General features: G+C 41.4%; 1 protein-coding gene across 1 annotated transcript in view; it reads right to left on the reverse strand.

Moving 5' to 3' along the window:
• Nucleotides 1-13,107, reverse strand: part of Mogat1 (monoacylglycerol O-acyltransferase 1) — a 46,654-nt gene that overhangs the window by 9,570 nt on the left and 23,977 nt on the right. The window contains exons 2-5 of the mRNA XM_027941893.2: nucleotides 11,642-11,820; nucleotides 10,749-10,953; nucleotides 6,779-6,953; nucleotides 6,104-6,303 (exon numbers count right to left, since the gene is read on the reverse strand). Of these exons, the coding sequence (XP_027797694.2) occupies nucleotides 6,104-6,303; nucleotides 6,779-6,953; nucleotides 10,749-10,953; nucleotides 11,642-11,820 (759 nt within the window). The remainder of the gene's footprint in view (nucleotides 1-6,103; nucleotides 6,304-6,778; nucleotides 6,954-10,748; nucleotides 10,954-11,641; nucleotides 11,821-13,107) is intronic.

Consider the following 13,107-nt stretch of genomic DNA (forward strand, 5'->3'; position numbering starts at 1 on the left):
CAACACAAAGGAAAAAACAGCTGCACCAGGCTGCTCCTGGAAGTGGGACCTCCTTGCCTTGGAAAAACCAGCCAATGCCTACTGTGGGAGAGCCAGGAAGCAGAGCTGTTGCTGTTTCATTGCTCTGTACAGCTCGCATGCTCACCTCCTCCATTTCCAACTCCATCCAACACCTCAAGACTAGTCTGAGTTTGCAGCCTTACCCAACAGTCTTGCTCCCGGGTCCACGGTGCTGCTCTGTATTTACCTAAGATGGAGAATGAGAAACTTGGTGGGCCTCAGTGTCCACAGCTGGCCAAGAGCTTGGCAATGGGGATGAGTTTGTTCCCATGGAGGCAAAGAGTAAGTCTTCCACAATTAGAAAAAAAATAAAAAATCCTGTCTGACTTTTCTGTAGTTAAAAGATTCTGTAGAGTTTCTGACTCTGTCTTACGTAGGGACTGCTCTTTCTTAAGATGCTGCGCGGCTGCAGACAGAATGGGCAGGGGGCTCGTGTACAAGTTTGGGAGCCAGATGAGACCTGAGTTCAAATCCAACCTCTGGCTCATGGTAGAGGCTCAAAAGACGCCTGAAGTCAGCCCAATGTGTGCCCAATGTGTGTCAGTACGGTACACATCCACAGTACGTTCCCTGAACACTTCTATATTGTACTGGGCATCCTGAACATGTCACTGTGGCATATGGATTATCTTGCGCTAGAAACACTTAAAAACACTACAGAAGGTGTTTTTGCATTATAAAAAGGGCATTCCAACTTCTCCTTTCCTTCCCCAAAGCAGGAAATAAAACTGCTACGTAAAGGATGCGCTCCTTATATCAAGAAGAAATATTCTTATCACCAGAGTGGGAGTCGGGCCAGGAGAAATCTGTTCAGGCCTTATGAACACAACTCTTACCTTCCTTTAGTCTCTGCATCTGTTTTAGCTAGTTCCCACAATCGCTTGTCTTTGTTCAAGCTGCACACAGGCATGCGGGCCTAGCCACTCGGTGGGCCTCCACAGGCGCTCCCAGGTACATGTGAAAATCTGAATGTTTTTCTGTTATCTGACTCATCTCAAGGGAATTCTCAGGCCCAGCTGGAGATGCTAAGAAGGTGGAGGTAAAGTCTTGCCTCCTCTAATAAGTCCCTTTCACATATATTATCTCCTTTTATCCCTTTCATTTTATCATTAAACTTAAATTAAGTTCCCCTTCTTTTCCTTCCGGTTCAGAAAATCCCTTACCCTACTTTTTCCCATCAGAATATGATGACTTGAGCGATAATGAACTTGAGCGATGATTGTCCTCACGTGGTTCCAAGTCAGTTTTATATAAACGAAGTACATTCCCATCCTGTTTTAATCAGCTTTGGCATCACAGTGACCAAAACACCTGACAAGAACTTAGGGGAGGAAAAGTTAATGGGGGTCTCTTAGTTTCAGAGGTCTCAGTCCATAGATGGCAGACCCCAAAATTGGGGCCCCAGATGAGGCAGCATTTCATGCGGGAAGGGCTCATGGCGGGGCCAGGACACAGAGGGGAAGAGGCCATAGGACAGATGCACACTCCCAGTGACCCACCTCCTCCAGCCATGCCACCTGCCTGCAATGACCACCCAGTTAGTCCATCACATGAGGACAGACTGATGAGGTTACAGCTCTCACAGTCCAACCATTTCACCTCTGAACATTCCTGCATCTATAGAAGCTTTGTAGGGGACACCTCATATCCAAACCATAACACATCCCTGTCATTTTTATTTTTAAAAAAATTCATACTTGTGGAAAGAACACTATAATAAGCACTTGCATACTCCATCTAGACCCAACAATTTCTAGCATTTTCTGCATATGAGCACATATACATGTTAAATATATATATATATATATATATATATATATATATATATATATATGTATATATATGTACATATACATATATATATGATTATTTTTATTTTTGTCCAAGTGTTGGAAAGTAAGTTGTGGGCATCAATGATTCAATCATGTGAATCATCCCTAGATATTTCAGGCTGCCTTACCTAAAAGAACAGTGTCCTAGATAACAGCACCATTATTATGCCTAAGAATATGAACCTCCTCGCAAATTATCATGCACTTAGTCCACATTCAAACTTTCTCAACAGTCTCAACATCTTTTTTGGTTGTTTCCCCCCCGCCCCCATCCACGACAGCTGTTGTGTGTCTGGAGCATCCCCTCCTCTTTGTCTTTCATTACATTGATATTTTTAAAGAGTTCAGGCCAGATGTTTTATACGATGTCCCACAATCTGGATTAGTCTGATTATTTCCTCATGATTTGATTCGGATTAACATTTTGGCAAGAACACTTCCACAGGGAAAGCCAGACACATCTGAAAGCTCTAGACAAGCTGGTCAGGAAGCTTCCTGCTCTGGGCACCAAACTACACCTGCGGGCACTGGAGTTAGGCAGCACTTTCCCACGCATCATGACATATAATCCCCAGAAGAGCCCTGAAAGAAGACAGGGCAATTATACTTATCTCCTCTTTTGTATTTGAAAAATCCAAGGCTCAGAGAAGATAAAGGAAACATTCAAAGTCACTTGGAGTTAGGCCTCAAGTCCACACCACTTCCTCTGTATGTCTCGGTGGTGCATAATAAATGCCTTCCTAAAGTCACTGTCAATCTGTGAGCAGCAGGGGTCTGTGTTCAACGCAAACAGTCAGGGCATGCCCTCCGATGGAAAGAACCAATTTCTTAATGGCACCGTTTATATTTTTCCAACGTTGCTATCAGAATAAAAATAAAATAAACACTTCTATCACATCCATACTCAGAAGACAGGCCAGGAGCTCTTAGAAGCCAGGACGTGGAGGCTGGGGAAGGGTCCGGAGCCCTTTCTGTGGCACACGCTAACACAGCAGAGAAGCCTGGCTGAGGGGAGGGGGGCCCTGCGAGGAGGGCAAGCTCTTCTCTGTGGTAAAATGCCAACAAATAAATACAGAAGGAAGACTCAAGTTTGAAAATCATCAGTCTGTAGCCGTGGCTATAATGACTGACCCAAGCGCGAATTATCAATGGATATTAAAGCCACCAAGTTAAACTGGGTGAGGGGCAGGATAACTACATATCTCTGAGGAACACCCCTCTTGGGGTCTTTGTTAATAATAAAGTAAAAAAGAATATTCTCTTTCCATTAAAGAAATCAGAGAAACACTTTGCCTAGTGATCAAAACAAATTCAACTGAAGCCAGGCATGGTGGCGCATGCCTGTAATCTCAGTAATGTGGGAGGCTGAGGCAGGAGGATCGTGAGTTCAAGCCCAGCCTCAGCAAATTAGCAAGACCCTAGACAACTCAACAAGACTCTGTCTCTAATAATATATATATATTAAGGGGGTGGGGTGGGGATGTGGCTCTGGGTTTCAACCTTGATAAAAAAAAAAAAAAATACAATCAAGAATGAGTCAAAATGAAAGCACATTCCCCAGTGGAGGATTCTATAGCACAAATGGCTGGAATTGTCCAAACTGTTCATGTGATAAGGATAAAAAAAAAAAAAATTTAAGTCTAGTTTAAAAGCTTAAAGAGATGAAAATTAAGTGGCATGCTTAATCTTCTCAGGGAAAAAAAATATTGTACCTCACCAATCAAAAAAAAAAAAGCCACTGTTTGCAAGAAAATTATTGGGCCATTTGGTGGAATCTGAACATGGACTGTAGACTATTTAGTAGCACTTCAGCAATGCTAGGTTTCCTGAGCTGTCCTGATGTCATGGAAGAACATACTCTTGTTCTTAAGAGATACACATGAAAGTAATTAGGAGCAAATGGGCGTGAGGTCTGCATTTGCTCAAATAGTGGTAACAGTAAAAAAGCTATTTATTACACCATGAGAGAGAAATCAAAACGTAGTAAAATGTTAACAACTGGTGAAGTTCAGGAGAAAGGAACACAGGCAGGGATTTCACTACTCATGAAACCTTTCTAGTTTTAGCATAAAATTTAAAAGCAATTAACATCAGCACACTCCTGGAAACATGAAATCCAAATAATATTTCTTACGATGTGTGGCAGAGATTACCTAAGTTAATGAACTCTTAACCCACTGGAAGGAGAAGGGACCACAAAATAACTTGGCATTCTGGCTGCTGCCTGAATCCCCAAGGGGTGGGACAGAGAGAGCTCTTTCATGGAGTCAGCACAAAAAGACCTCTGAGTTAAGTGCATTGATATAAAACGGAAATGCACACAATTCAAAACATTGTTTTCATATTGTGTTTTATTCTCGGTGGCATTTGGTATATAGCTTGTGATTCTAAATAGCCTATCCTCAACTTCTGCTATTTTTTGAGTAAACAAAATCCTTTAGGTGCACATGGTGGGGAGGGTTGGCTTCTCATCAGCTGGCTGCTGTCAATCATCTCACTCTCAGACTCTAAGACCATGGCAGCTGAGTTTTCATGAAATGTTCATATTCTTTTTTTTTTTTTTGTAAGAGAGAGAGAGAGAGAATCTTTTTTTTAATATTTATTTTTTTTTCAGTTTTCGGCAGACACAACATCTTTGTTTGTATGTGGTGCTGAGGATCGAACCCGGGCCGCACGCATGCCAGGCGAGCGCGCTACCTCTTGAGCCACATTCCCAGCCCCCATATTCTTAACTTGATTTTCAAAAGGCTCCAAATTATAATAGGATACTGGGGATGCTACAGCCTAGTAATTGTTTTAGGGTAAGTAGAGAGACATATCAAAGGAATTGTTCCTTATTCTGAAGCTTTAAAAGATGTACACTGGAAAAACATGAATGAATGCAAGAGCTATAGCTTTCCAGTCTTGACAATTAGCTCTGATTCAGTAATTCCATTTGACCAATTGATCAATCCTTTATTTGTCAATAAAGGCGTAATCTGCTTAAATCAAACAATAAACCACTTTACTTAAAAAAAGCTTAACCCAATCATGATCACTTAATTCAACAGAATACCCTTTGCTTCCAGCAATTACAACTTCATGTGAACATATGGGCATGCCTTAAAATTTCCTTTATAGTCCCCCACCCCAAAACCAGTAATAGGACTTTGTACATAGGGATCAAAAATGATCAATTAATATTATACCAAAGAAATGTAGCCATCTGATCTTGAAGGATACAGTTGTAACCTTAAACTTATTTCAGTGCTCCTAAAACACCAACTATCCAACAGGCTGTAAATGTTACATCTGAGTTAAAGATGGCATTATGTGACAACATGGAAACCCCAAAGCTATGTAAACAGTTACTGGAAAATCTTATTCTAGTGGAATAGATCTTTAAAAAAAAAAAAAAGTCACTATATTTCAATTTCATTTAATCCATGGTGCAAATATTATTCCAGTTTCATATAAAATATCTAGTTTTGGTTAATTCTGCTATGGCTCATTTTCCCTTTTACTCACCAGTCTCCCCCCAACTCGAGGAGCTCACTCATTATGCTCTTATTTATTTACTTATTTATTTAAAGCAGGGTCATGCTGTGTTGCCCAGGCTGGTCTCAAATCCCTATGCTTAAGCCATCCTCCTGCCTCAGCCTTCCAGATACAAGGACCTGGCTCTGCTTCTGTCCTTTTAGATCTTTACCCTCCTCTTAACAACTCAATTCTCCAAAATGTGTAACTTTTAAAAATAAAATCAGTCAATACCAGAATACATATAAATTTAGCCAATTGCACATACACAAAAAAATGCTTTTGCTATAGAAATTGATGCTTAAGTGAAATGTGATGAAAATATCTTCTACATAGAAATTTTCTTCTGTTTAATAGATGCTGATGGAACTTGTTCAAGAACTGTCATGCCATCAGCTGGTACAGAGAAAATGATTCATTACAGAGTATTAGCAACTTTATTTCTGTGTGACTCAGTGGCGTAAAACTGGGTTCTACCTGTAGTTCAATAATGGTGTTCTTGAAAGCAATCCCCATTCAACTGGAAAACAGCCATTTCATAAATAAAATGCATATGATAATTAAAGCTCAAATAACACCTACAAATTTTTATGTTAGGAAATTTTATCCAAATCCATTTGTCTTACATGGGCACCTTAATAACATTAATATTGCTTAAAAGCGAGATAACAATTTGTTTCATTTTCTGTACATACCAACAGTGTGGATAGGTTTCCGATAGGGAATGAAGCCAAAACTGTACTGAAAAATTCCTCTGGCATGAAACAGTGGCAAAGAAAACCCCATGATCTTCTGCAGCTTTTCTTGAACAGTCCGAAGCCATGAGCCCTCAGGGTTGTTAATTTGTTTAAACAGATCATTTTCACCAAAAGAAAACACTGGGACCAAATGGGCACTGCAAATAACAAAGGGGAAGGATAAGAATTTGAGATGAAAGATTTAGATAATTTCTTTGGTCCAGCTGACATTTGCAATGAAAAAACCTAGAAATTCTTGAATGTGCCCAGGCCTCCTTGTACTATATAGGTAACTTCCTATTCAAAGGACTGAAACTGCATTACACTTGAAGGAGAGTGATTCGGCAAGCTACTCAGGGTTTCGGGAAGCTTCCTTTTCATTGGATTTTGTTCCTTTGGTGGGAAATTTACGCTGTGTGCACATTTTGTTTTTTTGTTAGTTCCTGGACGCCATGGCACCAAGCAACCTCCATAGAAAGGTTGTGTTATGGTCCCCAAGAACATCCACACCTGCTTTTATTCTAAGATCAACTTGGAGGAAGTCCTTAAGGGCTAGAAAAATGACTTTCCTTCTTTGTGTTCATAAAGTCTTAACCTTCTTGACCCAGTTACCTTCAACAAAAAGCCACTTACCCATGAGTCAAAGCAATTTTAATAAATCCTTTCCTTGGGCGGATGACCAGAGTCAATTTTCCTGGATGGGCATCCAGTGCTTCTTTGGCACCCCCAAGGACAATGACTGAAATGTTTCCACCTCCCTCCTGACTCAACACATAAGACAGACTTTCCTTCGACACCGAAACAGGCCCTTAATGAATAAAAGGAAATATGTAATTAGTTGTCTCTTCTTAAAAATTAAAAAATTTCTATGATATTGTAGGGTAACTGAACATTTAACAACATTTCCTATGCTGTTTATTTCGGGAGCACTTTGAAAGTTTGTAAGTTTTTTCATAGCCAAATCCTTGGTAATGTATTCATTCCATTAATGAGATCTACCTTTAGGCAGGTGATGGGTTTGTTCTTCAAAATGTCACCGATCATTAGGAAGGCTACCACTTGTTTGAATTGATTGTGCACTAACTTCTAAACTCTACAGTTCTCCTTGCCGGGGGTGTTGTTCAATGTACAAGCTGCAGAGCTACATGTGGTGGCCTTGATCATTGCCCTAGCAGGTCCTTGCACAGAACTCTTCCAAGAGGTTGACTGGACCTTCAGAACACACAATGGGCTGTTTTCAGATATTCTGTATGGATTCTTATTTTCCAAACCTGAATTCATAGCAAATCACTTTAAAAATTCAGACATTAGATTAGTAACCTAGATTACTTGCCAGATTTTAAAATATATAGATTTGACTCTAAATGTAAAGTCAGTCTTCAAATATACATAGTTCATTTAAGACAGATAGCTGTTCAGTCTACATATCGAGTAATTTTTAAAAACTAAAGATTTCTTTTCAGATTTTAAATGTCCTATGGGCTCTTGGAGGAAAACACAGAAAGGAATAGAGATGAAAACACAAACCAGTCATGACTCACATTGCAGAGATAATTGTTTTTTAATGCTTTAAGATTCCTCTCCTTGCAGGTTTTATCCATTTAGACAAAACAAAATGTGTCAGACAAGCTTTATTAAGACATAGTACACTTCATCTCTTAAAGAAAATTATATGCTAATTTTACTAGGGTTCCTTTTGGTCCATGTAAAATGATGTCAGAGGCAGAGGATGTTGAGTTGGAGGAAACAAGCCAACCCGCCTTGATGGAGTGAATTCTCAGTGAGTTCAAGGTGTCCCCATCTGCTCGGGGTGGCCTGAGTGACAACAGAGGTATCTCTTCCACTGCAAAGAGGGCCTCTAGAGTCCCAGACATGTGGCTCCTACCTTGCATCCTTCAAGGTTGCTTTATGACAGCTCTCTCATTGTCTCTCTTGTCTTCTAACCTCATTTGCACCCATGGACTCAACTATTACTGTATGTGCTGAGTTCTCCCAAATCTATCTTTTGGGAGATCTTCCTGCTTAGCCTCTAGGCCCGCATCTCCAATGGATATATCTACCTTATCAGCTGCAAGACTCCTCCAACTTCAAGTCTTCACACAAAAGCCATTAAATTAAACCTCCCATGTGGTTCCAATTCCAACATCATCAACCAAGGTGAATGGGACTTGTCTATCCAGAGCCCAGGCCAGAAATGCAACTCCTCCCAGATGTGTTCCCCTCTGTTTGCCACCACTTTAAGTGGTGGCTCATTCATTCATTCAAAAGCATTTATCAAACAGGTGCTTCAGGCCAGGTGCTGTGCCAGATGCTGATAATAACAGCAAAATAGAGTTGCCTTCGTCAGGGTAAGTTGATCATCTATCCTTGTCAACTATCAACTATTTTTCACATTGACTTCCTCTCCTGCATTTCCTCTGTCACAGTCCCTGCTTAGCCCTTATCAGTTCCGCTCTGTCACTGCAGTAGGCCTCTCTCCTCATTACAGTCTGCAGCCTCATACCCTCCAACCTATCTCCCAGCTACCACCTGAATGATCAGGTGAATTTTGTAACACAAAATTCAATCAGGTCCCTCTTTTGCTCAAAATCCCTGACAAGTTCCTGGTGGCTTACCTACAAGGTAAAATCTAAAGTCCTCTCCATGACATATGTGGCTGTTGTGATCAGATCTTAGCTACCTGCCCAGACTTAATGGTTAGCCCAAAAGGACATGAGCTTTGAAATGCAGAAGTGAGTATAGACACACCAAGATGGGCCAAGAGGAAAGGGTTGGAGGTGGAACTGAAAAGGACTTGTAGCCACAGAGACCTCTTGAGTAAGATTCCTGTAGCAAAGGACCTTTGAAGCCCCATTGGTTCCTTATAACACGAGATCTGGGGTACATGTCTGGCTGTCTTTCACAACCTTACAGGGCAGTCACCAAGCAGGTTGAGAGAAGGGAACTCTTCTTAGCCCTGTGCTGACCTAAGAAGCAGGTTCTGGGAGGATGTACTGGGGACTATCTACTCAGAGACAAGCCTAAACCTCCACTGGCTTAAGAGATTGAAGGTTATAGCAAAAATGAAGATGTCATGATATAAACCAGTACAGCAGAAAGATTTCCCTTCATCCATCAACTATAGAAAGAGCCAGGCTGTGGGTCACTTCATGGAGAGACTCTGAGATTGATTATTTGTGTCTGACACTGCCATAATGGAGTGGGGTGAGGGTGCGCCTGCCTCTCCAGTGCCAGGAATTTGCCAAACCTGCTCTTAACTACACTACTCAAATTCACCTGTGGTTATACTTTTAATCAGCTAACAGTGTACTGTAAATACGTTTCTGTGCTTTTTTTTTAGTTTAGAAATTCCTTTTTAATTTTCTTCCTGTTATAAAACTCTAGGGAAATGTTTGCCAAACAAGCAGAGAAGGCCACCCCACTCCTTTGGTGTTTGGAAGGGGTTAGTGCGCCCCCTAGAGACCAAAGGTCAGATCACCCGGTAATTTGGGAGTTTAGTGTGCCCTGGAGTGTGCTCAGTAGCCCACACTGGACACCTTTCTTCTTAGGGACTCATAAAGAGAAACAACTTGAACTAATTTGCTACAAGATATATAATGACAACAGTAACCTCAAAAAATAATAGAAAGTAGTAAAATTCTGGAAAGTCATGGAAAATTATATCCTTAAATATGTCCCTTCTTGATCCTGAAATAATTTCTCAAAAAAATTATCCATTTTTCTTTGGATCCAGGAACTACCAAGACAAGAATAATTATCCTATACCATGTCCACAAATATAAAACATTTTGTTAGTTACTGTAGTTCATGGCTGTAGTTCAAGATTTATAAAGTTGGAAAAACAAAGAAGTTGAACCTCTTAAGTTGAAATGAGATTTAGCGACACAAGCTTTGACTTTTACATAGACATATATAGTATCTTTATGATATTTCAGATTAATTTTATTCTCAGAATTGAACCTTCTACTGGTTCAAAGTAGCAGAGTAGAATGGACTCGTTTCCTTTCTCTCTCGCTTCCTTCCTTCCTTTCTTTCTTTTCCCACAGTGCTGGAGATATAACCCTGGACCCTGAGTATGCTGGGCAAATGCTCCACCACTGAGCTGTACCCCCAGCCCAAGGGCTGCTATTTCTGAACCAAGTAACAGTTAATCTGGGAAGACAAAGAAGCAAGTTGAGTATGTTGATCTGTATCACTGCCATTACTTCAAGACATGGTGGAGGATGATTTCCATTTCTAATATTCATTAAAGTATGCCAAGTACCTCTCCAAGGGTATGATTTACCGCTTATCTGCCCTATGGTTCCCTCCCCCACATCTGGATATACAAAATGCATTCTTTAATTTATTCTTTCCTTGGATTAAAATATATCAAACATTCCTATGTTTCTGTCACCATGATAGACACTTGCGACAGAACAGATAATAGGCTTTGTGTCCCTGCAGTCCAGCAGAGGTGAGGGATGTGCAGGCAGCCTGTGAGGTGCCAGATGGGGACAAGGACACAGGATTTCACTCTAAGAACAAGTAAAACCCAAGTGAATGTCCTGTGTGTTCCTGCCACCCTAGTGCGCTGGAGAAATGGTGACCTGGCACCACTTACCATTACTCATAAGATATTCTCGGAAGAGAGGACAGCAGAACCAACACTGGAGCATATGAAGATACACAGTGAAGCTGGGAAACAGGTCCTTGAAGTCCGAGTAGGCGGAACAAAAATTTCCAAAGGCTCCAGCCGCAAATATTCCATGGGGGTGAAACCCAAAGAGGTAGTTGTGACTGGGATCCAAATCCCAAGTTTTCATGAGCTATAGCACATTCACACAGAGATAAAGCAATAAAACAATAAAGCAATAATTGAGAAAAGACCACATGATAAGTTTTTGTGTCAAGAGAAAAATGGAGAACATGGTTCATTTTTGTTCCCTGGCTTGGAATTGTTTCGAATTTTCTAAAATATCCTCTGAGCCTAGATCCCTTCATATACAGCCTTCAAGTTTGTGTCAATTCATCTTAAAGTTCATTTAGCAACTTGAGCCCAACAGCAGACTTTCTCCCTGCTTAGGTTTGAATGTGTCCTCCACAAAAGCACGTGTGTGGGAAACTTAGTCCTCAGGGCAACAGCACTGGGAGGCAGGGCCAAGGGGTTGGGTGAGGAGATTCACACTATCATTGCTGCAGTGGGCTCCTTCTGAAAGAATAAGTGTGACCCTCTCTTGCTCTTTTTTTCCCTCTTGACCTTCGGCATCTGCCACAGAATGATGTAGCAAGAAGGCCCTCACCAGATGCTGACCCCTTGATATGGATATCCCAGCACCCAGAGCTGTGAGAAATACATTTCTTCTATAAAATTCCCAGTCTCTGGTATTCCATGATAGGAGCACAAAGTGAATTAAGGCACTCCCGCTGAAAAGGAAAGAGCCTGATACAGGTGATGAAAACAAATGTCCACCTTCCAAACTCAATATAATAGTTTATAAAAACAATTCTACTCACATGAATTGGAAAATAGTCCTTAAAGTACTTCCAAACAGGCCAGTTTCTGATCCAGTTGGATCTCCTGCCTCCTTGCTCTGGGGTCCACCAGTCAAAGTAAAGCCATGTCAAATAAGGGATGTAAAGGAACCAATAGTTGTATACAATCAGCATCACAAAGATGCCAACACACACCTGAGCTGTGAGAAAGAGAAAAGGCTCATAGAATCAGGATCAGTTAGTGCCTGTTCCCTGTACTGCAATCAGGTACCTCACACTGAGCCTTAGTTCAGGTGAGCTAATACAACAAGACAGAAATAATACAGTGTTGTTTAATGTTTACTATACACCAAACAGGAACTCTGCCTGGGTATTTTCATTTAATCCTTATGAAGTCACGACACCAACACGGTGATCACAGTACTTTTTTAATATTTTTGGTCCTGGGGATCAAACCCAAGGATGCTTTACCACTGAGCCACACCCCATTTCTTTTTTATTGAGACAGGGTCTTCCTATGTTACTGAGGCTGGCCTCGAACTTGGAATCCTCCTGCCACAGCTTCCAAGTTGCTGGGATTACAGGTGTGTATCACTGACCCTGGTCATTATACTCTTACTGGTCTTTCTACAGAAAGGGAAATCAAGGCTAATAGAGGTGAAGGTTTCCCAGGTCACACAGTGTACACCAGGTTGATCTGTTTGAATTCAAGGTCCACACCCCCAGCCATGGCCCTGTGTCACCACCTCTCCAACATGAAAACTGAGGGGTGCAGAGATTTCCTACACAAGAAGTCCTGTTGCTCAGCTCGGCACGGTGGTACACACCTGTAATCCCAGTGGCTTGGGAGGCTGAGGCAGGAGAATCTCAAGTTCAAAGCCAGCCTCAGCAGCTTAGCAAGGCCCTGAGCAATTTAGCGAGAATCTGTCTCAAAATAGAATATGAACAGGACTGGGTTGGGCTGTGGTTACGGCTCAGTGGTACAGCACTGCCTGGCATGTGTGAGGCACTGGGTTCGATTCTCAGCACCACATATAAATAAATAAAATAAAGGTCCGGTCTTGGAGGGTGGCAGGTTTGGAGGTGGAGCTCAGTGGTAGAGCATTTGCCTACCATGCATGAAGCCTGGGTTTGATCTCCGGTATACTACTACCACACCACCAAAAAAAAAAAAAAAAAAAAAAAGAAAGAAAGAAAGAAGAAGAAAACAAGCAAGGACTTTGAAGAAAACAGAGTTAAGATCTCAATTCTAGATATAAAAGATGGCCGCTGCGTACGGGGGTTGCTGAAGTGCTGAGCATGGTGCTCAAAGCAGCGGCTTTAATAGAGATTTCGCACAGTCTGTTAGAGCTCATTTCACCATTAATCTGTAGCGGACCACTTTGCCAAGGAGCAGGAAGAACAAAGAAATCGAAAAAGAGACGCTTGGCTGCTCAGAGCCGCGGGCGCTTTGCTCCCATCTGCTTCCTCTTTCGCTTCGCTCCGGG

This window comes from Marmota flaviventris, chromosome 11 (assembly GCF_047511675.1).
Source record: "Marmota flaviventris isolate mMarFla1 chromosome 11, mMarFla1.hap1, whole genome shotgun sequence".
Lineage (NCBI taxonomy): Eukaryota > Metazoa > Chordata > Mammalia > Rodentia > Sciuridae > Marmota > Marmota flaviventris.